The 24915-nt window shown below is 31.3% G+C and overlaps 2 protein-coding genes across 14 annotated transcripts in view; one reads left to right on the top strand and one right to left on the bottom strand.

Annotated features, from left to right (window-relative positions):
* The window catches only part of LOC109601412 (disks large 1 tumor suppressor protein-like), a 211928-nt gene that overhangs the window by 8611 nt on the left and 178402 nt on the right, over nt 1-24915 (top strand). For all 13 annotated transcript variants that reach the window (XM_049965447.1, XM_049965446.1, XM_049965445.1 and 10 more), the window contains exon 3: nt 19478-19614. In XM_049965447.1, the coding sequence (XP_049821404.1) occupies nt 19478-19614 (137 nt within the window). The remainder of the gene's footprint in view (nt 1-19477; nt 19615-24915) is intronic.
* On the bottom strand, nt 23670-24706 carry LOC109603311 (larval cuticle protein A3A). The gene is made up of 2 exons (XM_020019792.2): nt 24695-24706; nt 23670-24441 (listed from the first exon to the last, which is right to left on the bottom strand). Exons 1-2 carry the CDS (start codon nt 24704-24706, stop codon nt 23722-23724), a joined length of 732 nt encoding a protein of 243 aa, XP_019875351.1. The 3' UTR covers nt 23670-23721.

The following is a 24915-nucleotide window of genomic DNA, read 5'->3' as shown; positions in this document are numbered from 1 at the left end:
GTCCCCCCCAGTTTCCGACTATCTCGAAAGGAATTGTCGCGTTATATTGTAATTTATTCACAACCCATTCGAATTTCAATTATTCAATTCAATGTAAAATCTCGGTCGTAATTTAGTTTTTGAGACTTTAAATATCTGCAGTGTACTTAAAAAGTTTTATGGACTTCAGAAGAAATACCTCTAGCGGTGTCCCAGTTTCTCCCGGAATATTTCCAACTACAATTTTCTCCTGGGAGATTTATTCGAACGATCGTTATAAATTTTAATAATAGATATTGCATGAATGGTCGCTCCAACTTACATTATTTCCTGGGCCATTATCATGAAGTCTGCACGACAAAGACGCGGTCGTGCGTCTTGGTTGATTTTTTGTTTGCATTTGAAACTGAGCAGGTAAATAAAACGATGGATAGAAAGTTGGTGGCATGCCATTAAACTCCTAATTAGATTAGGGACGGGCCAACCTGACGGGCATTTGAAAGGAGATTCCCTTCTTGTTAACAAGTTTTTTGCCCATCATCCCGTCGGCCGTTCACTTGTACTGATTAGTGATAATCATAAAAGTTATTTCCAGGACTCACTAAGAGGAAGTAAAAAACTTCGCAAAATGGAATAGAGTCTTAATTTAGTTCGCAACCTTTTACGATGAGTGGTAATTTTCTGCATAATGATTTTACCGCCTTATTACTCCACGTTATCGACGAACGGAGAATTGGCCGAAATTGGCATCGTTAATTAGTCTCCTTTTGCTGAAATGAATTGTAAAAAACCTGCTGGCCTGCAGGAAATTAATATTTACCGTACACGGTCAAATAAAGCACTGTTAATTTACCCTTTTATCCGGCAAATATCACGGCAAATTGTGCCATTTATGCAACGCTTAATTTCAAAACGGCAAAGCGGCCAAGAGCCCAGTAACAAACGAGATATTTAACCTTAATGTGTTATGAAAACAAAGCCAATGCCAAGTTGTATAGGAAGAATTTGCTTGGGTCATTAAGCGAAACAATAACGGAAAACGTTCGCCCGACTCGATCAACAATGAAACAAAGCCGACTTTTAAAACCCGGAGTTATGGCTGACGGCTCTCCGCGAAACGGTCATATTTGGCGGTTTTATTTGCCTCGAACCCGCACTCTTTGCGCTACGATTGACTATTTATGCGGCTCGTTTTTCTCGAGGGTAGTTTCCAACGTTCTAAAATTACCCGAATACCACTCGACTTATGACCCAACCTTCAACACACTCTTTCGCAATAAGGGTTGGCATAAAACCTGTTTTTATCTACTTAGACGTTGGTATATGTAAATGAAGTTTTAAACATTTTTGTCAATAGTGCAAAGGTTAAATTCTGAAAAGAAATTAAAATTGGCTGTCAGAAGCTAAAACGACAATTCAGACAAAGCTTCATAAATTTTTTAAGTTATAAATTAAATGTGTGTTTATCTAAAAAAAGCTTTTGTAATTTTATGAAAATGTCGAATTTTATTAAAATTTTATTATTAATTTTATGAAGTGAAAAGAATATTTGAAATAATACTAATATTTCTTATTTTATTTTATTTAAAATATGTATTATAAAAAACAGAAGTTTTAATATAAGAGGTCACTTTAATTCATTTTTTTTATTTAGCTGTTCAGAATGAAGTTTTCTTACAATGATTTCTATTTTTCTCTAGGGTAGTTTCTACCGCTCTAAAATTATCCGAATTCCACTTGATTTATGACTTCACTTCCAACACACTCTTTTGCAATTAACTTCAAAATAAAATATATTTTGTAACTACGTAGATTTTAAGTATATCTAAACGGAGTTGTAAACATTTTTATGAATTGTTAAAGGGTTGAATTTAGAAGAAAAATTAAAATTGGCTGCCAGATATTTTCATGGTGGCGTCGACATGACATTCACGAAAGTAATACTAAACTTTCCGACGTGTAAGGTGTACATTTTAATTTGGATTTCGTGACTCCCGGATTTGATGCATTCAGTCGATAACTCCGTCAGCATTTTATATATATTTGAAGTAATAAATTGAATGTATGACTACATAGAAAAAAAGCTTTTCCAATTTTTACATTTAGCAAATTTAATGCATTCCTAAAATTTTATTAAAATTTGGAGTTTTATTATTAAATTTGTGAAGTGAACAAAATATATTGAAATAAAACTGATATTTGTCGTATTGTTTTATTTAGTTTTAATAAAATTTTTCAAAAATATATAATAAGAATGATTTGTTGTGTTTTTTTTTAATTATATACTTGTTAAATCAAAATCTTAGATAATCAGTTATGTCCATTATAACAACAAAAACTGTCTCAAATTTTTCGTAACTTTATCTGATTTATTATATAAGCACTACCCAAAAAAATTGTAGAAATTGAATGGCAAAACTAAGACATGTTGTACATAAATAGATTTGTATTTTCATTTGTATGCATCCTCATAAACCTGACAATTTTGGTTTTTGTAGAAAAAAAAATTAGTAAAAATTTATAACAATATTTAAAATTTTTTTCAAAATATTTTATATAACAACCATAAACTTTTAATTCAATACTATTTTTGTTTATGACTTGTTTATAATATATTCTGGTGTAGACGCTCCAGTCATTTTCAAACAAACATTTGTAAAACCACTGAACATTTTCTAAAGAAGTATTCTTATTGACTAACATTTAACAACCTCCAATTCTTCTGCCATTTTTTAATAATACTTCGTATAACACATTCTACGTCATGTGGTGTGTACATATTTGAATATCCTGTGTATAGATATCATGAATTGTAAAATTTATGTAATTACAAATCAATTATTTCCAAGAAAGAAGAGTACAATACATAATAATATGAATTAAAAATATTGTGATAATACACATTTTATCAATTAATTGAATTTTGTTATGTTAAAATAATTCTAAACCAGATTAATGTATTTTAAACATACGGATTGTACACGTACGATAATGTATATATTTCTAAAGCGTACATTATGTTTGATCGTTGTATCACTCGAACTAATGGATACACATTTCAAATATGCTGTAACACTTTTAATTGATTGACATACGCATTGTGCTGGAAAGAGCAAATAAAGCTTTTCAACAGTTTTGGCCCCGATTAATTGATGCTGAAGGTGCCAAACAATAAATCCAATATTGTTAAAACGAAGTGAAATGGGCATTAATTAAAAATCGATTACAGCGAAGCTGAAGGAATGAATTTAATACAAATTCCTGCAACATCGACGAACGTTTTATTTAAAAAGATTACCCGACATTTTACAGGCACGAGCTTTACATATGAAAAAAGGGTCTTGTGTAAGGAATTTCGGTTGCACGCTGATAAATTGATGTTACTTTATACCGAGCGCGACGCTTATACAAATCAACCCAAAGCCCGGGATTTTAGTTAATGCGCGAGAATTTTTTTAAATTACATCTTTTGTAACATTCTAAAGGAATATTAAAATCGCGGTAAATCAATACCGGGTTGCTTTTTATGTTGTTGGAATTAAAAGGGAAATACACAAACAATTTGGCCGTTCCATAAAACTTAATAGGCCGTTACCCCGAGTAAATATTTGTAACCGCCATCCTTGCAAAGATTTATTGAACTCCATAAAGCAGTATTTGTTCCTTACGAGTTAATAAATTCAATCTAAATCCTTTTTTATTGTTGCCAGATGTAATTAACATCTTCGCCGAATTTACGGTGCGGCCCGTAACGCCTACAGTCGGAATGACGATAATTTAATTAAAAATGCAAATTGGTATTAAAAGTATTCTTCTTAATTAGTTTTCATGTTGGAAGTATTGATAATTTGGCACAGTCCCAGTATAGAGGAACTACGAAATATTTTCCTCTGTAATTTAATCTTTTGCATTTCTTGTTCACTGAATTGATTTAATTAATGGGAAGAGAGTTTAATTAACTTCAGAACAAAACCGTCAAATTGTACTCGTTGTGGTCTTTTAATAAGCTAAAATACTAATTTCTACTTTAATAAAACTTATGATTATTTATTTTTTGGTATGGAAAGTATTTTTTGTTAATGTTAAAAAGTTTAAAATCAAAATTATGTTTTGATATATTTGATATAATTAGACTGATCCAATTTAAGTAGCACAGCTCACATTTTTAATACATTTTAATAAGTTATTATAATTGCCACTATTGTATATCTAAATTTAAAAAATAAATTCAATGCAGGCAATTATGAAAGTTGATTTAATATATTTCATTTACCATTCGTTCACAAATAAACTGATCCAAAAAAAGTTAAGCATATCAACTTATTTCGACCAAAATATAAATTTAACCATACATTATTATTTATACATATTTATACGCCCTGTATAAGTTGATTACTTGTGAATGAAAGCGTAAAAATAGAAACAATAAAGCTTTAGGCAAAAACCGAGGTCGAAAAAGCGCATCATGGATTCCACTCGATATTTAAGTATTAAATTTACTACCATCTCTTAAAATCATACAGAGACATCGTCGTGTAGGAATGCTTCAGGCAGACTCAAGACAAGTTGGTGTGGTTGCTGCACTTAGTGTTGACCAATTAAATTAAATAATCCAGGATACCATTGCAGAAGATCTAAAAGATGGCAATCCCTCCAGCCTGTCCATCGTGCAGCAAGATTAGCTTGGTGTCAGGAAAGAGAATTGTGGACTGAATAGTGGAATACTCTGATGTTTGCAGATGAAAGCATGATACAAGGTACAAGTTTGGAGACCTTAATGGTATTGGGTGATATTTTTTAGGAGATAGAAAGAAGCTGTTATATAACAGATTTTATCGATTATATTGATGTTTTGTAACCAATTTTTCGATTTTTAAACAACGCTAGACCGCACAGACCTATAATTGTCCCAACTATTTAATTGCTCAAATTGGGCGTCTTTCCTTACCAGCCTCGTCACCTGATCTGAATTACATAGAATATGCTTAAGATATGCTTGACAGGTCATTAAGTGCTCACCAGCTCCGTGCTCATGCTTCCAGGGAATTAAGACAATTTTTTACAGAATTATAGAACGCTTTAGATCAATATCCTTTGGTTGACCTGATAAGTAGTATGCCACGATTATACAAGCTGTAATAGGAAGCAGAGTCGGAATTACTCGATATAATTAGTATTTTTCATTTTATATGTGGGAACATAATTTATTATTTTATTGTAAAATAAATTTTATTTATTTCTTTTACTATAATTCTACTATTACAATTTTAATTTTTAATAAATAATTGTTTAATTATAAAATAAGGCAATATGCTTAATTTTTTGTGATCAGTTTACTTTCAATAAGGTTTGTATCAGGTCCTGGATTAATGTTTCAAGTAGGTTTCTCCACAACTCACACGTAATATTTTTAATATTGAAAGAGATTAAATAAATCAACGTATTATTGTATATAAGTAAAAAGAAGTATAAACACAAATAATTTAATTAATTAGTGTAATGACTGAAGTTTCCGATAACAGTATATGTTTAGTCACTTTATCCGAGTAGAAAAATAAATATGTTAATACACATAAAGGACAGCAAGTTCGTTGACTATTTTTAATAACAGATGTGTTTAAGCTTCACTCACACTTATTATTTATGAATATTTAACATCACATGATTTTCAGCAGGGAAAACACAACAACATCTGGAATATAAATGTTAAAAGTTTCTTGAATAAAATAAAACTTGCTACAATGTTATAGGTGTGTTTTGAAAGTTTCGTCCTCTATGAGAAATGGATAAAGTTACACTGAATAAAATTTAATATACTTCTACGATGAAACGAGTACAGCTTCAAAGCACATTTCTTATAAGTATTCCGATTGTGCTTTATTGACAAACCTTTTTGTTTCAACTAAGTCCATTTATTATCGTTCAGTGTGGCGTGAAAAGCGAAGAGAATCCTTTTAAAATGAGATTTAATATTAAATAACCGGCGGAGTTATTTTTGCGAAAATATTTTGTTAGCCGAGTATGCATAAGTGTTGAAATATGTCACGTAGAATCAATTTTATGCACCACAAACACTATCGATTGATCGGGTAAGCTTCCCGCAGGATAAAACTCCAAAATCCCGCACAGGCACAGGGAATTTTGCGGCCGGCACATTGTCGGAGTTGTGCATCAGAATTTCGGAGTTCGATAATGGATCAGCCTCGGCGAGTTTATCTAAATTATCCAAGTTAAATTCACTCTGTCGAGGATTCAGACCGTCGTCCGATCCGTAATTGCCGTCCTTTGTGATTCTGCAAGTACCGGCCCGAATGTTAACATTGTACACAGAGGACAATAAGAATAATTAAGAATTTCCAATTCAATTGCGGGAGCCGTGGTGTATGTAAACAAATTCCCGGGAAACATGGTAGATTTTAATAAGTTTAACTTAATAACACACCTTTGTACGTGGGCGATACAAATTCGACTAATAGAATAGCTTTAAATCTCTCCTTTTTGTGCGTCTATTCGCCGGTATTTGATTATTTTTCCCAATCCGTACGTTAATTACAGAGAGTTAATTCAATACCCCAAAATTGGATACTAGTCGTGTCATTTTTATTAAAAGCACGTTAAAAACGAAGTTATGCAAGGGTTAATAATAATGCTTAATTAATCTTACTCAAATTATAAAAATCGGGGACTAAAATAATAATGTTAGGGAAAATTGAAATTAACACAAACACAGCTTATTATTAACTAACAAGTAATTTTAAAGGGATCAAGTTTAATTGGTGTACTAGCGCAGGTTACTATTAGGTGTGCTTCATTATCGTAAGTACATGATTAATTAAATTTTGACGCCACCGATACTGCCAGTATAAGTTGAGGTAATCTTGGCAAATCAACTTTGACCGCTTTGTCGAAGTTGGTTCCCGCAAAATTCTATTGAAAGACTGAAAATGATTTCAATTTAAATTTCCTTCGCATACGTTTCACAACTTATCTACATGAATATCTGTATCCCTGCGGTACGTAAAGTTTGCGATGCCGTAACCAACAAACATGCGGATCTGGTGCATTATTAAAGAAAATAACGCTTCTACTTGAAAATAAATATTTAATGTGACCGTGCTCGATTTTCATATCGTAGCCGCACAGGAATATGTCAGTCATATTTGGTTTTTATTAATTTGGAACGTGCACATTACTCGGCAAACATTTTCCGAACGGTTTATTTATGCAAGTAATTTTGACGGTCGCTCGAAAATAATTCAGCAATTTGTCTCGAAGATATAAACGAAAATTCATTAGAGTTTTAAAATTTAAACTCGTATTAAGTTCGGTGTCACATACGTTGGAGTTGGGTCGGCAAAACCGCTAAAGTGAACTGAACGAATATTCGATTTGTCGGAGTTTCGAGATCTGTGGCCCGATAAAAATTGCACGACTTCTGCATTATTAATAAAAATAAAATTTGGTGCAGTTTTCCGCTCGCCTTTATATTTGTTAAGCATATAATAGTGGTTAAGGTTGGCTTTATTGAATTTTTTTTCTTTGTAATGTAAAATATTTTATTGGACATGTCCGAATTGATAAATAATTCTATAAATAAATACTTAAGTTATTAACACTTTTATAATCAAAAAATTTTTAATTATAAAAATTTCATGTGAAAATGATTTTGAAATAAATTTCTTGTGAAAGCAAAATTGGAAGAAGTTTCGGTCCTATCGAACAATTTAATTTCAAAGAAAATATCTCGTATGAGTAGTAAATACTAATGAGCCATACTTTCGAAATTTCTTGGGTGCATTAATTGCTACAATTACGAGTGGTAGCCTTAAAGAAATATGTATACATACAGTATATATATATCAATATAACGATGTTACGAAAAACGTAAAAATTTACTAAAAACGTACAAATCTACTAAAATCTCAAAAATTCATTATTAACGTGAGAAATTACTAAAAACATAAGTAACCTAATTCCATACGATCAAATTCCATACGATCATTTTCCATATGATTAAAATCCGTATGATCATTTTCCATACGATGAAAATCCGTACGATCAAAATCCATATGATCATTTTCCATATGATCATTTTCCATACGATGAAAATCCGTACCATCAAAATCCATTGATTATTTTCCATACGATTAAAATCCATACGATCATTTTAGATACGATTATTTTCCATACGATTAAAATCCATACGATCATTTTCCATATGATCAAATTCCATACGATTAAAATCCATACGATCATTTTCCATACGATCAAATTCCATACGATCAAAATTCATACGATCAATTTATTAATAAATTTAATTTTTATTTCGAATATTTCAATTTAAAATAATTAAAATTTAAATTAAATTAACCAAATTAAAATTTTTAATCATTTATTAATAGTTTGATTTTTTACACCAAGTATTTAGTTCATTATTACAGAATCTTATAAGTATATACAGTACCAGTCAAAAGTAAAGCAATAACGTATTTTTAATAAAATCAAATGTAAATAGGATGTTATCAAGAAACCATATTTTTGTCAGATAGTGTTCCTTGTAATTTATTGATGTCATACTTTAATATAAAAGTTTTTATGAATATTTTTATTTATTGAATAATCATCATAAGTAAAGCAACACTATTACAAATCATTTAATTTTAGTTTGTTTGTTTGAAGCTGTTTATCATATTTGGAATTATTTTATAAGCAAAATATTAAAAACTTATGTTTTTATTTTTTTTCTGTTAATTTTATAATATATTATATTGTGAGTGTAAAATTTAGTGTACACAAAATTTATACACAAAATAATAATTTGGTACATTTAAAACACATTAATTAATTATTAATTACATTAATTTTGATATTTAATAATCTTTTTCCCTTTAGTGTCAACGATAATCAAATTTTTAGTAAACTTTAAGCACAGAAAAATATACACTTTTTTTAATTAAAAAAATATTAGTATTATTTATATCTTTAAACCTAATTTATGTATGTAAAAGAAAGATTATGCAAACTCTCCCCAAATGGCCTATATAGAATTGTACAACAATTCTTGAGGAGGATTATAGTTCGATTTGCCTTATTTTATTTTAGTACAGAAGTTGACAATTATGGGGGTACAGGGCGTTAAGATTAATAATTTAATTTCAAATTTATTCATTTTATATTCATGGAAATGTGTCAAAATTATAAAAATTAGTTTATAAAGTTTTTTAGAGTGAAAAATTCAAATATATTAACAAATTTAGGGTATGATGTAGAAGGCCACACTTAACATACAGTGTGCAAAGCATTGTCATTCATTGTACGTGATTAAGGTTAACTTAATTAACTATTGAAATTGGAATTTTAATCGATTATATAATTCCTGGAAAATTTTATTAATATGTCTTAATTGGTGAAATTGGTAAATCTTTTTTTCTAAATAGTATTATAAATATTTTACATGAAAATATTACAATTTTTATTTGGAATATATTAAATTAAAATAATAAAAATTAAAATTATATTACCTAAATTATAATTTTGTAACAATTTAACTATAAAACCTATATATAATCAAATATTATTATACACCAAATAATCCACATTGATTTTATTTTTTTTATTACAATAATTCAGTACTTTTAAAGTACATTAATTAATTATTAGATTATTTTTGATATTTCTTATTTTTTCGTTTTAGCGTTATTAATGTTCAAATTTCAGTAATCAACTGAAAGGACCGAAAAATATGATTTATTTTTAGTTAAAAAAATTTATATATTTGTTTTAGACCTAAAATAAGAATTATGCAGGTTTTCAAAGTAACCATTGTTTTCATGTATACGACGATTAATATGTACTTTTTGCTTCATTTCCATGTCTACATACGTCCATAAATACTCTTCGGTATTTATGGTATGTATCTAGTTTAGAATACCCCCTAAAATATTGATATTATGTTATTAACTTTGACGCCCTGCATCTCCATAATTGTAATAAGGTAAGGAAAAACAAATCGATCTATTTTCACTTCGAATTTATGGTTTATGTACAGATGTTTTACGGGTATCATGTATATTTTTTCTGTAAAGAACAAAGTTAAGTTCAGAAAAAGTGAACAAATATTAGTTCTAATTAATGTGTCAATCAAGAAATTACAGTAACTAAGCTCTTTGCAACATCACAAATTTTCTACATATAATATGTATAACATTTTTGTGGCTTTCACGTTTTTCGATCGTGCACTGCAGTTTTAAATTTACAAGGCATTTTGACCGTAAAGGCGCAAATTAAAATTTAACCGGTGCTTCCGTATTCTCGGCTCGTTGGGCCCCCTAAACTTTACGATTCGTCCTTATGTCGCGCTTTTTGCGCCCCGCACGGGAGTTTAACACACAATCGGGTCGGTTTAGGAGCCGCTTGTTCTGCAACTTTAAACCGAAAATGCCTCCGCAGGCCGAACACAAAAAACACCGCAGTGAATAGAATATTTCATATGGAATTTGACGTATGTACATTTTAGAGGAGGACGGAAACAAACAAATCTCGCTGCGAATAATTTATCGACACACTTGCAACATGTTTTACTGCGGGTGGCAAACTTTATTGGTGCAAACTGTAAATTAAGCGCGTATTAAATTAATTGCCGGCACAACTATAAATATTATTTGGGATCGCGTCTGAGAATCAACCGTGCCAAATTAGCTCTAACGGGCAATTCGAATTCATTGTTACCCGGTTGTAGTGCATTCATGTAAGTCGCATAAAAGTGTTCGGGTTCAAATTAAACGCAAACAAAAACTTATGTCGGCATTTGTGCAAAGACAATTGGCGCACATTTCACCTGGTTTATGCCTCTTTCAGTATGCAAGACACGAAATGAACGGCTCTATATACGCCGCAGTTCCTGAAAACGCGGCGACGCCGAAACATGCTGAAAGTGTGCACACGGTTCGATTCGGTATTTCATTGTCCGCGTTCAGGTATCCACTTCCAGGACATTGGAAGATGCCCGCTGCGATATCCGAGGAAGCCTGCACGTGTTAAGTTACCGCTCTTATTAATTAAGGTCTTTTTACCTCGTTCAAAGTAACGAGTATAAAAACTGAATTGTGTTTAACAGGTATAAAAGGAATACAAGGAATAAAAGGTACTTTGTTGTTTAGAGCATAATAAACGGGCAAACATTTATAAAAAAATTACGAATTTTTATGTAAAATGTGCAAATTCCACAACAGTATTACTTCAGAATGTGCTGAAGGTATTATTGAATCTAGATTATAATATTTGGGTTTATTGTTTCTGTTAATTCCTTTGATATTTATGAGACAAATAGTAGTCATTGTGATGATAGTTCCCTCCAAATCATTGATACGCCAAAAAAATACAATACATCTGCTTATGGTTGCCATAATTTCATTTCAATGAGGGCATTAAACAATGCCAACAATTCACACAAATAACAGTAAAACTTTACTCACTAAAGCTGAAAATACTGAACCCGGCAATTCCAGGAATATCTGGATAATTAGATTTTAATGTTAGGTATGAAATTTCTATTTTGACCTTAAAATTAATATTTATTTCTTATTAAAGTCTGATGGAATTTATGAAATTAGCACATTAAAAATATCTCACAGCATTTCTTTGTTGTCAAAATACACATTTACATTTAAAATAAGAAAGTTAACGTTTCAATCTCTCTCATTTAATCCCGTTTTTTTCTTTTTGTTTTGATTAATTTAAAATAATAACATGGTATTTAAAAAAATAATTTTACAGAGTGTCCTATTCGAAGTAATGTCATATTGAGTAAAAAATAATGATCTAAATTGAGGGAAAATCAACAGAAATGCCATCGTCCATTAATATTGTCAGTTTTTTTTTTCTTTTATTTGTGTCTCGAAATGCCTAAATTCAGGCACAAATGAAAACGTACGGTTTCGATTCGCCCTAATTCCTTCAAAAAAGTACCCTGTAAAATTACATAAAGATAAATCGCTCGTGTAATTTCAGATGTGAGTTAAGTTTCGTATTGCGACCCGCACCCACACACACACTTGCGCTCGTGTCAGAATGTAATAATCATTATTTTCGCGTCTTTCCTGCGGGTCGCGGCAAATGGGCCGTTATGCCAGTGAATATACATTATATATGGGCATTAAATTGTGTGCGGTGCTGAGGCACAGATTGATGCATCGTCCTTGTTTTTTTTCCTACTCTCCATCATCCGTAATTTTATGACCGGTCCCGTCCGTATATTAACCAAGTTCTAATTTAATTTTTTCTTATTTGACCCGATTTCGTATTCAAGTCGGGTCGCGCTCCACGTTCCCGTTTCCGTTACTTTTCGAGCGAAAATCATAAATCAAACTGCAAAGTCTCACACAAACTTATATTGGTTATGTTTCACGGCTTTCGAAAAGAATCATAAATTTAATTTGATAGTTCGACTTAATTGTTCGTTGTTTCCAAAAACCAGACAGACACATTAATACCGGACTTCGTATCTGTTTATTACGTCTGTGATATTATACATTATATTTGGGGTTACATACTGTTTCACCGCAGTCGTAAATGTTATCCCCCGATATTATTTACTAGCTGGTTAATTGCACACGAAATTCTCAAGTTTGAACAACACAATTAATAGTTTGCTCGATTCGAAACCAGGTAAACCGGCGCATCCACCACATTTTCACTACACGAAGCCATCGTGTTGTTTTTAAAATTTGGCGAATGGTGGAATTTTAAAAATTAAATAATTTATAATGTAAAACATGAATATTAAAATGTTTAAGAAATTACACATATTTTTAGAAAATCCATGTTACCATAGATTATATAAAATTTAATAAAGTACATAAAACAAAATTGAGTTTTGAATGCACTGCTAATATATCTACTATATCTATATTCACTGCATTTAAATAATAAATATTCCCATTTTAAAACTTCAAATTTATAATTCATTTTGTCTATAATATGTTATTTCATTAATTGTAAATATAAATAATACCCAAATTCGCCACAGTAATACTAACAACAATAAAATATATGTGGGTGTTTCAAATTATCTGCACTGCAAACTTATTAATTAAATCTGTTAATACAAAATTACATACATTTGTAACTACATTAACATTTACATAATTATATTTTAATAACAAATCATTAGTATCAATATTTTTATATTAAAAATGGCGAATGCACTAGCTGTTATTCATTTGGTCTGTAAAATAACATTTAACAAATAATAACTATGACAAATGTCCACACCCTACATAATAATACTAACAATAATGAAATACATGTACAGTAGTGCCCATAATTATATCAACTTAATATAAACTGTGACCCATTTGTAACAGACACACCTTCAAAAAATTTATATTTTTTCATTTAACATTTTTTTTTTTAATTGTAAATATGAAAATATGTACTTATAGACAAAATGTAATGTTTTTTAGCACCTAACCAAAACCTTACCCTACTGGGTAATTATTTAGGTATGAAAATTGAATAAATCTTACTACCAAATTTTTATACAAAATCTTTTGAACCTTTTGAAATGGGTATACCGTATCAAAAATGATGAGCGTGTCTACTCGCATATTGAGACGGAACATCAATACCCCTTTGTAAACAAAAAGGAAAGATATACATGCAATTATGTGGGCGGGCCGAACTGACTGGAGGGGATCATTTGGTTTTGCTGCGTTTTGCATGCGGTTCGTCTCCGCAGACGTTGTTTTTAGTATATTTTATTTAATTTTTGGGATACATTTTTATTTTGAAAAAAGTAGTTTATTTTTAGAATACTTATTTTTGTTTTTGATATACCCTCAAAAAATATTTCATTTTACAGATTGAAAATTATACAAAGTTACGGAATTTAAATGGAGCATCCGAAGAACTCGAACTACATCCCTACGCATACGGAGAGTTACTAAATGCATTCGCAAAGATTAATTTACATTGTGCGCCGGCGCGCACCAGCACGGCGCATTGTCTCTGAGAGTAGGGATTCTTACTACCGGGCAAAACTTTTCTCTCTTTGTCGTGCATCCATCTCTTACAACATCCAGACACGAAGAGCATTTTTCGTACGGTATAGTAAACGTTATAAAAATTATGCATATTCATAATTCTGTTATTCTCCTTCTTGAAAAGTAAGATAATTTGTACTATTGTTGACAGTTTGGTGTGCACACTACATGAACATGTACATATTTTATGAAATTTGGTATATATCCATTTCATGGGATGCTTAATCTAGTGGTGTAGTTCAATTATTTATAAAAAGTATAATTTATTTAATCATATCAATCGTATCTCATACTAAAAATTTAAGGAATCTGGCCTAAATCTAGAAATAATCGGACTGGATGGAGGTTAGTTTAACAAGAAGAACTAAACACATTAAAAATATGAAGGTCCAGTTTTGACTTGATTTGGATGGACCACAGAACAGGGGAGACGAATAGTTTTTGGGGTTGAGTTTAAATTTAATGTATAAGAAAATGGTGTTTCTGTTTATGTTAGACACCCTACAAAGACAAAAACTAAAAACAAAAAGTTGGTTGTCCAATTCAATTCAGAAAATTGTATGTAACATTTTATAAATAAAGAATATAATAGTTTTTATAATACATTATGAATCGACTATAAGAAAGCAGTTCACATTAACTAAAAGAGTTATGGCTAGAGTATTTTATAATATATAACAAAATTGAATTATATATAAGAAATTCTTAAATTAATTAGTCTAAGACAGTTTTATTACTTTGTAATTATTATATAAATCTAGTTGAATCATCGTATATCAAATTAAATGCCGTTATTTAGTGTGTCACATTTCTTAAACAGCACAGATTTTACGGCGTCGATAACATAAATACCGAAGCTGGTAGAAACAGACGCATAAACTACGACTATGATAAAATTCTGCGGATACAGCAATCAATTCCCAGATCAACATTTTCGAATGCTGATAAATGGTATTTGTACGACTGAATCCAAATATAATACACGCCTCTTAATCCTGAAAACACTGTAAATAACGACATTGCGAATGTGAAATCGCCTTCAAGAGATTTTTCCGTCGTTGATAGTCAATCTAAGTGATTTATAGTTTGAAAAAAGTCACAGTTAACCAACACAATACAGTTTTAAGTTCAAATAATGAATTTACAAATGTTAAATGAATTTTGATATGGATTTCATGTGTTTGCGAAATTAAATTTTCTATCAAAATTGAAACGGAAACAAATTGTGTCGACGAATGTAAACAACTTGAAAACGAAGTGGATTTTCTGTTCGAGAACTGTAACAAATGCTGTATGGAAATCGATATCGGATAATACCGGAATAAATATGCACATAATAATGCGCCCTGTTTGTTTTATTTCATCGTATAATCAATCATCCTGAAATAATCAAAAAAGCAACTTTTCGATTGGAGTAAATTTGCAACCCCATCAATTTAGTTCCAGTTTCGCGATGTTAAATAAGGGTGAAGGTGGAGTGAAAATATAGGTATAATAGAAGGTTATAAGGAGAAACTTACTCTCCAACTTTTTATTAAAGGGGTCTGGGGTAAAAAATTTAGTAACACCGTTTTTATGCGCTTGTTATGACGCTTCATCTTTATTAACCCCTAACTTTGTCAACGTTACAATTATGTCTAGAGCTCCTTTCTGTTTTACATCCTGGTAAATAAATAAGAGCTTTTACATTCGCTTTGTAAGAAAGTGCAGTAAAACTTCATTTCTCCGGTCCTGCCACTAAGAAGTAACGAACAAAGCAAAAAGGTGAGAAACAGGAAAAATTTCCGGTCGTGTGTTCTCACTAATGTTTTAGAATTCCGAAATTACGAGCTCCGTATATATGATAAATATTTAGGGGATTTGCACACATGTAACCGTTTATTTTTTTATTAAGCTTAAGAAGATTAAGTCATTTTTCAAAATTATTGGCCCACTTTGTATCTGTCGTCGGTACATGGCCACAAATATGTTATCCGGATGTTGCATTTTACGGACGAACGCACACGGAAATTTATGCTTTGGTCAACATAATTCCTGCGTACGATTAGAACGTACATTTACACGAGATAATTCAATTACATATGTTAATGTGCCGGACAAATTTTATTTGCTGCACACAATTCGAATATCGGCGTACATTCGAAACGACGTTTCAATTTCGGTTTTGCCGCTTTGACATACGCGATCCCGGTAATTGAACTTGCATTAAATTGATTGCGGTTATTTTATCACTAGCTAAAACAATATTGCAATTAAGTTACACATGTGCGACTTTAATGTTGTAATTAAAGCGGCTTTAATGCACCTTTTATAAGCTGTTATTCGGAGAACAAAAGAAATGTTTGCCTCATTATCCTATTACCGGCATAATGTGAGTCAGGATTTTGTTTGACTTTTTAGATAAAAACTAAAAACCAAGTTATTGTTTGATGCAGCAAGATATAAAAGCATATTTATTTATAGAGCTTGAATAGAATGAAACAACAGGAAATGAAGTGAAAGCCATAAAATAATACGAAACTTTAAAAGAACAGAAACATATATGTAGTTGATTTAACTTTAGAGCTAAAACAATTTTATTCTGTAATACTGTAATATGAGAAAATAAATGTCCTCTATATGGATACCGGAAAAATTAATTTACATTTTTAACAATTAACTCTATAACATCGTCACTTTATTCAACAAAATAATCTACATTATAAATAACATTCGAGAAAAAAATCTTGATCTCTTCTTCAAAATTATATTGTTTGTTACATAAAAAATTGGTCAATAACAATAAACATGTGATAATAAAAGTATAAGAAATTATAAAATTTGCAAACAAGCAAATATTCCAAATGAGATTGTTGGATAAAGATTGAGACAATTCAATAATGAATATAAATATTTTATATGATAATTTAGTAAAAAGTATTGTAAACGATGTAAATAAAATGTGCCCCATGAAAACTATAATTATTCCCGATATGTTGAGAATACATGGATAAATGGATAAGTATTAGAAACTATTAAAGAAAGAGACGTTAGATATAAAAAAAGTTATTTTTACTAAAAATGAGGAAGATTGGGAATACAAATTATTCTGGTCCTGAACTTTGGAAGGAGCTTAAAAAGCTGTTATTAATAATTCATATAAATAATTTTGTGACTATTTTTAAACTGCTCCGAGGTAAGTGTACAAATAAAGCAGTTTATAATATCGAAGTATAAAGCTGGAGTTAAGTAAATTAACATTTCTAAACAATTAGAAATAAATGGGTCATTTATTTCCAACAACTTGCCATGGTGAACCCTTCTGTATAGTTGAAATTAAAAACAAACTTGTACATACGGTTCTCAGGAAGGACACTTTGTATACTCGAAAATCTGCAAGAAAACTGTTCATTTTGAACAAAAGGTTCGACCCAAAGTACACGGTCAGACCAATTAACATGGACATGTTATAGTTCGGGAATGCTTTTTTAATAGTAAACTTGGTCCTATATTAAAAATAAATGGAATTATCGATAGATATCAATACTCAGCAATACTATGTTACCGTAAGTGGAGGAAATCGTGCCAATGATTCAAAGCACACGTCTAACATAGTAAAACAATGGTTCCAAGACAATCAGGTTTCAGTTTTGAAATAGCCAGTTCAGAGTCCGGGTCTTAACTCCATTAACAACAAACTTTGTGATATGGTGCATAACATAATACGATCCAAACATAAGCAAAATTCAAAAATTGGGTAGAATTATTTAGTGCAATAGTGTTAACATGAAATTCAGTTCCAAGGGTTACATTCATAAACTTTGAGTCTATGAAAAATAGATACTTAAAAATTATAAAAAATAATGGATAGATATGTCACCATATTTGCTCCCTCATATTATGTTTTTTTTTTTCAAATTTATGTTTGACTAGCTGTACTCGCGACTTTGACTTTCTTTTAAGCATAACTAAATATTAGAAAAAAAACAACTATCTACGTTGCTAACTAAATAAAATAACCTATAAATAATTTATCAATTTCAATGTAAATCTGAATATTGAACACAAATGTACTTAAATTATAATTATTTATAATTACTACTTAAAGGTAAAAAAGGAAAGCAGTAAAAATGTAACAAAATGTTTTGAATTAAGGAATTATAAAAGATACCTATCAATCAAATCAAACTATCAATCAATCGTTGGTGGGAGAAGTGGTGGCATGCGCGTGAGCTGCACGTGGTTGGTACTGGACAGTACTTGGACATTGCAACATTACTTTATTTTTCTAAAATAAAAGAATTTATCTAAAATAAAAGTAGCCTAAGTTACTCCATATTACATCAGCTACCTGTCAATAAAAGTCCCGTCAAAATCGGTCCAGTCATTTCAGAGATTAGCCGGAACAAACAGACAGACAGACAGAGACACAAAAATTGTAAAAAATGTTATTTTTGTGTATGTACCGTATTTATATTCATATGCATGTAGTAAAAAATGGTTATTTCAATATTACAAACAGACACTCCAATTTTATTTATAAGTATAGATGATGAATGAAATTATTAATATAAGTTTAAAACTTTTGTATTGACATAAAATAAATCAATTTCTTATATTTTCATAAACGAAAATTACAAAATAAAAATGTTTCTCTACTTTTGCTCTGTACTGTATGTATTTATTTAAAAATAATTTGTTAAACGGTGTTAAGGAACCAGCTAATCAAATATTGTTACAAAAATAATGTAATTGATTGGAAATTCGTTTTTATAAAGGATACTTCTGTGAAACTATTATTTCGAAAGTATTTGATGAATGGGTTAGTGATACAGAAAATAATAAAATTATATTAGCAGTTGTTCTGAATTACAGGAGAGCTTATGAAATTTTAGAGGGAATATTATTGTTATAGAAGTTGAACTACTATTTAATTAATATATCCAAATAAATTATCATTTTCAAAAACTGTGAGTTTTTATTAACCAACACTATCACACAAAATACTGTCTCTCTTAATACTCCTTGTGTATTTTGTATTAACCCAAACATTGTATAAATATGGAATCCATAAAATAATAGGACGAAACGTTCAATTTTTATTCACCCTTTCCAGATATTAGATAGGATAGTTCAGATACGACCTGACATCAATTCCAGTCGACCCCTTGTCTTTATGTGGCTCGAGATTTCCTCCTAGTTGAGCCCGAAATGGATCGTATCTTATATTATCCACGATATAACCCCACAAAACTATAGAAGTGTTTTCCAATTGTTCGAGTAGTTTCGCTCGGACCGAATCCCGACATCCATCGATTACACATGGTTTATATCGTATATGTGCGTTTTGCGAAATTGGGCCTCGAGTGAAACGAATTGCCCCTTTCGCATTTATTTTCCTCGCGTGCCTTTGTGTGTGCGTTTGTGTTTGTGTGCGGAAATCGAACATGTTAAATGAGAATATGTTTTATTTGCAGACATCCAGGAGTTCTACGAACTGACACTGCTCGATGAGAATAAATCGGTGCAGGAAAAAACGGCAGAGACCATACGAATCGCCAACAAATGGGAAGCCAACGATGGTCCTATCGCGCCGACCTACACAAATAACGATGTGAGTGCATTTTTAATTAAAACTTTTGTTCGGCCGTTTACACCACTAATTATTTTTTTAGCGACCACGGTCGCCAAACCGTTGGCGAATTTATTTTAATTGAACGGCTAGGTTTAATCATTAATTACACGACTTAGTGATTATTGTTTGCCGGTGGGAAAAAATGGGCGAGCTGGCTCGCCGTAATGACTCTCGTGCACTTACTTTATTGTTTAATTTTCCATTATCACACACTGTTTATTCACCGGTTTAAATTTACTGAAGTTAAACTTTTTAATTTATTAATCAACAGTTATTTGAACTTAACATATCTATACATTTACAGGATGATTTTAGCTTCCTGACTAAATAAAGAAAAATTAAATATGCTCTTTTTTTTAAACGTTAGTTGCCCCACATCGCATAATGACAGACCGTGTCTGAAATATCCACGAGAACTGACAGTCAATAAAAAAGTGTTCCAAACTTATTAGTTAGTTTTTCTCCATCTGTGCTGTAAATATTTCTAATAGTCATATATTCAACCAATTTGAACCGTCCAAGTTTTTTAAGTTTGGTAGGGACTAAATAAGATTTTTACCACTACAATTTACAATACTTGCGCCAAATATCTGGTGAAAATCGATATAATGTGAATCCATTTCCTCTAAGAAGAATTTTATTAGATCACTTATGTCCTAAACTTATGTGACATACGTCGAACTTTTAAATGATCTCATTGGCCAAAAATTAGCGGATTAAATTGAGACGATCGAGCTTATTAATGATGTTGTCCATATCCCCTAATCTACTTACGTGAAATATGGGTATTTAGGAACTCAACTATGAGTTGGAGCTCCATCACGTAAGTACCACATACTGAAATGACTTTTAAGTGGTCCTTCTAAGTAATCCCCTATTGTGTCTGCTTAAACATTGAATGAGAACTGATGTTGTTCATCTTTGTCCATTATTATACAGGTCTTCTTGTGTCTCTTATATGAATTACGACACTTTTAAATACACTTCTAATTCAATAATTCCGAAAATATAAAATATGAAAGATGATTGTTTGCTTACGTATATTTAAATATATTAAAAACATGAGTTATACTGTTTAAATTGGATACTAGTACCTTAAGGTTTACAGAAGCTATAATGTTTGTTTTTCTGTTATTGTTGTTCATTAAAAAATTGAGTACTTTTTTTATTTTTCAATAGTATAGCAACTTTTTATGATCTTTCATTGCTCTTTGTGTTATTTACTACCGGTATTTTGCTATTATTTGATTGGTATCAGAACATTAATTCAGCCTTATCAAGACCGAGGAAAAAAAGGAGATATGGCTACTAGTTTATGGCTAACTGGTACTTAGGAAAAAAATTGTCTGAGTTTGATAAATCTTATCGTTAACTGAAATTAAAGCCAACCTGAAGGAAATGAGACTTGCTGAGATTAGTTCAAGGACTGTGAGAAGATGATGACCTACAAGAACAACCTTGATTTCTACTAAAAATATATCGAATTTTAACTTTCCTAAGAGTGGGCACAAGTAGTTTTTAGTGATGATGCCAAATTTAATTTATAAAAGAATGATGGTTCTGGTTAAGTTAAACATCACACAGGGACAAAACTACACCAAAAGTTTGTTAAACTTACAGTGAAAATGGTGGCTATTCTATTATGCCATGAGAATACTTTGATTGTTCTTGTGTAGTCTCTCTTATAATGATTTATGTACATGGATATCTTAAACATCACTCAACACTCCAGACATCATCCCTATAGAAAACATAAAGGATAACGTTTATAATAAAATTCAATATAAAAATTTTACAAATTTAAATTATCTGGCCACAGCAATTCAAGAGGCTTAAAGGAATATAGAGAGAGATGAGTCAAAATTATAAAATAAAAAGGATATTATACAAAGTGTTTATGTCCAGCTAAATTCAGAAAAATATATGTAACATTTTATTACATATATTTTATTTAATACGTTTGTATAATACTGTATAAAACATCTGTAATAAATCGATATTATTTTAGCAATTCACATTAAATAAAAGTCTTATGGCAAAAATATTTAACATTTTAAATTACCACTCTAGAAATGTATAAAAAATGTTCCCTTACTGAAAAATCAGCATGCATTTCTTCAGTTTGTAATGATACGTTTCGATGTTTTTTTTTTGTATTGATAGTTAAGTAAACCAAGTGGGAAGTAATTTTTCAAAAATTTGAAAAAATCGCTGTAAATTAAAAGCTTATTATTATTTGCGCGGGAAAAAAATAAAACAATACAAATAAATGTGTTTGAAAGAAATGATTATTTTTGTTACTGTTAAATTTTCGATATTTGTTTTACAAGCACTATTATTCAATTTAATTTTTCTATTCTGTACGCATTTTATCAAAAGCGAGTTTTAAATATACATACATACAGCTTAATAAAAAATTAGATCCAAACATGTTTAATATTCGAGGCTTTTTAAAATTGGGTTCAGTTTTCAGTTATGTTGTAAAATACTCAATTGAGGTTTGTTTATTTATAAAATAATGTTTTATATGCGTGTAAAATTTTATTTTTAATTTTTCAAAACGTATTTATATAATAAAATGGTGTGGATCTGTCGATATCGGTTTGGGTTTGATTAATAAATACAAAAAGAGTTTTCACATAAAAATTTAAATATTTTTCCACTCACGCACAATTTTGTTTAACTTGATCTCTATATTTTTAACGTATTTAAATTGAAAATGGTGCAACCGTCCATTGTTCTAATACTAGTCAAATGCCGCTGTTAATCTGGTTATAAAATGCAATAATTTCCGAATCCAGCAAGTACAATGAAACGTGTCTGCACATGCACATCGGGCGGGGTCACTTGCCATTGCACGAATTAATGAATATTCACAGTTTCCATTACGTCCCATGCATGGAATTATATCATATGATCTGATTATTCGGAACTGATGCCGAGCGAATAATTTCATACAACTTAAAATCGAATTATGCTCCGGATCAGTACTTGCGAAGGATGTTCCTGTCATATCTTTATTTTTTTTGCCTGAATATTTAATTGTACTGAATAAAAAATGTTGCTATTTATTATTAGGCACAATGACATGTTTTATGGTATAACGACCATGAAAAATATCAACGACAGAAATTAATTTTATTTTTCATGCGGATATATTAAATTTTGTCCGCAGTCGAACTGAAATATTCCGTCTGCAGTGACCGAGTGATAAATACCTAAATAAATCACAATTTGTTTCCAAAACTAATAACTTCACAAATGATTCGATATTTTCGTTGTATGAAAAAATATATGATTTATTATGTTGTGACTGCATAATATTTTTATGTTTATTTTATGAAGTGAAATCAAATCATCATTCTCGTTTTATGTGATGGCACATAAATTTTAATTACCGTAATTAATTAACCCGTGCGGCTTTTCAATTAGCCTTGTAATGAACCTATTTTTATAGCTTATAAAACAACGTAGGTTTAAAGGGATAAGATTTCTTATTAAAATACGTTTGGAGACAGGATAATTCTTGTACGAACATCGGCTGTTAATGCTCTTACCTTCGAAACTCTAATAGGAACTGGATTTTCAGATGGAAAGGCAGGAAACAAGATTTTAATGGGAATTGATGTGACTGGAAGAATGACGCACAAAAGAAAATTAAAGAAAATTGCAGTCCTACAGTCTGACTATAAACCAATTAATTCCGAAGCACACATCAACGGTTTATCTTAGTTAAGTGGCACTCTTCAAATTAAAAACAGCATTAATAAATCAACACATTGCTAAAACTCTAGACTGAAAAAATATAAATTTGCGTACAATGTATTTGTTAGTCGGATAACAAGCGTTTTACATTAGTGCAATTCGCTCTAAAAACTGTTTTACTCTATAATTAATTTATTACATTTGATTCAGTCTAAATGGAAATACAAAATGTGGCTGTTATTAAATGTCACATTTAAATTGAACAGGACGTTTAATCCATTCGAAAGCCAGCTGAACGGTTTTAAAAATAAAAATAATAAAAACTCACATCACAACAAATTGCCGTATATTAAATAATAAATAAGTTAACACTGTACAAAATTAGTGGAACACAGAAGTGGAGTACGCCAAAGGTGAGGCAATTGGAGCTGCCACTTTAGCGATGGCTGGGGCGGCATAGGCAACAGGGGCGGCGATTTTGGCGACAGCTGGAGCTGCTACCACAGCCTTGGCAGCCAAAGGTTCCTTGTGAACTACTGCGTTGAATCCGTTGATTGGATCAGCAGTGTATTCGACAATACGTCTGGTACCGTCTGGGTCAGCTACGGCGTAAGCTCCTTGTACCAAGTCTCCATTGCGAGTTTCCACTTGTCCCTTGCTGTCTCCGGTCAAAGCGTCTTGCACTTCGTATCCGAAGGAGTATTGTGGGTTGGGGTCGTATTCTTCCTGGACAACGGTCTTGGCGACGGCCAGTGGGGCGGCTACTTTAGCGACGGTGGCAACTGGGGTGGAATAAGCCAATGGAGCGGCTACGGGGGCGAGTGGGGCAGCATACGATCTCAACACTGGGGCTGGAGCGGCAGAGATGAGGGGTGCAGATCTGAGGAGAGGAGCAGGAGCGAGGGCTGGGGCGGCTGAGATTACAGGTCCGGATCTAAAGACTGGAGCTTGAGCGAAGGTTGGTGCGGCTGAGATGAACGGGCCGGATCTTAAAAGTGGCGCAGGGGCAAGTGGAGCCAGGCCGGCTGAGTAGGTTGTGGCGACTGGGGCTCCGAGGAGGCCAGCATTGGCGGCGGCTACGAAAGCGGCGAAAATTACGAACTGAAACAAATAAAATATAAACATATCATTAATTTACGTCACAACTTAAATATAAATGAGAGCAAAATCTGATGAAACAATTATTTTTAGGTGTAGTCGAAACTTTCAAACAATTTAAATAAATATATTGTGATTTATGTACGAAAATAAATTGTCGAAAGGCGTCAACCATTCGAAATAACTAAAACAACACAAACATTAAACACAGTGAGAAGTAAGAGGGAACAAATAAAGATTGAAACATTTCCCGTACCTTGAATGCCATTTCGTCGAACTGACTGATGACAATCGGCCGTCTCCGATGTATTTATACCAAAACAAAAGCCATTCACGAAACTCCATCCCCCGATTTTTTTATTTTGTGGTGCGGGTGAGTTTCACAAGAACCGCCTCGCCTCCTGCGATCGTGTTTCGCTCGTTTTTTCGACCGGTTTGGTCGGGAGGGCCAAAATTAAATGTTACTGGTCCTGTTCA

This window comes from Aethina tumida, chromosome 3 (genome assembly GCF_024364675.1).
Source record: "Aethina tumida isolate Nest 87 chromosome 3, icAetTumi1.1, whole genome shotgun sequence".
Classification (NCBI taxonomy): Eukaryota; Metazoa; Arthropoda; class Insecta; order Coleoptera; family Nitidulidae; genus Aethina; species Aethina tumida.
This window is presented reverse-complemented; position numbering and strand designations above follow the sequence as displayed.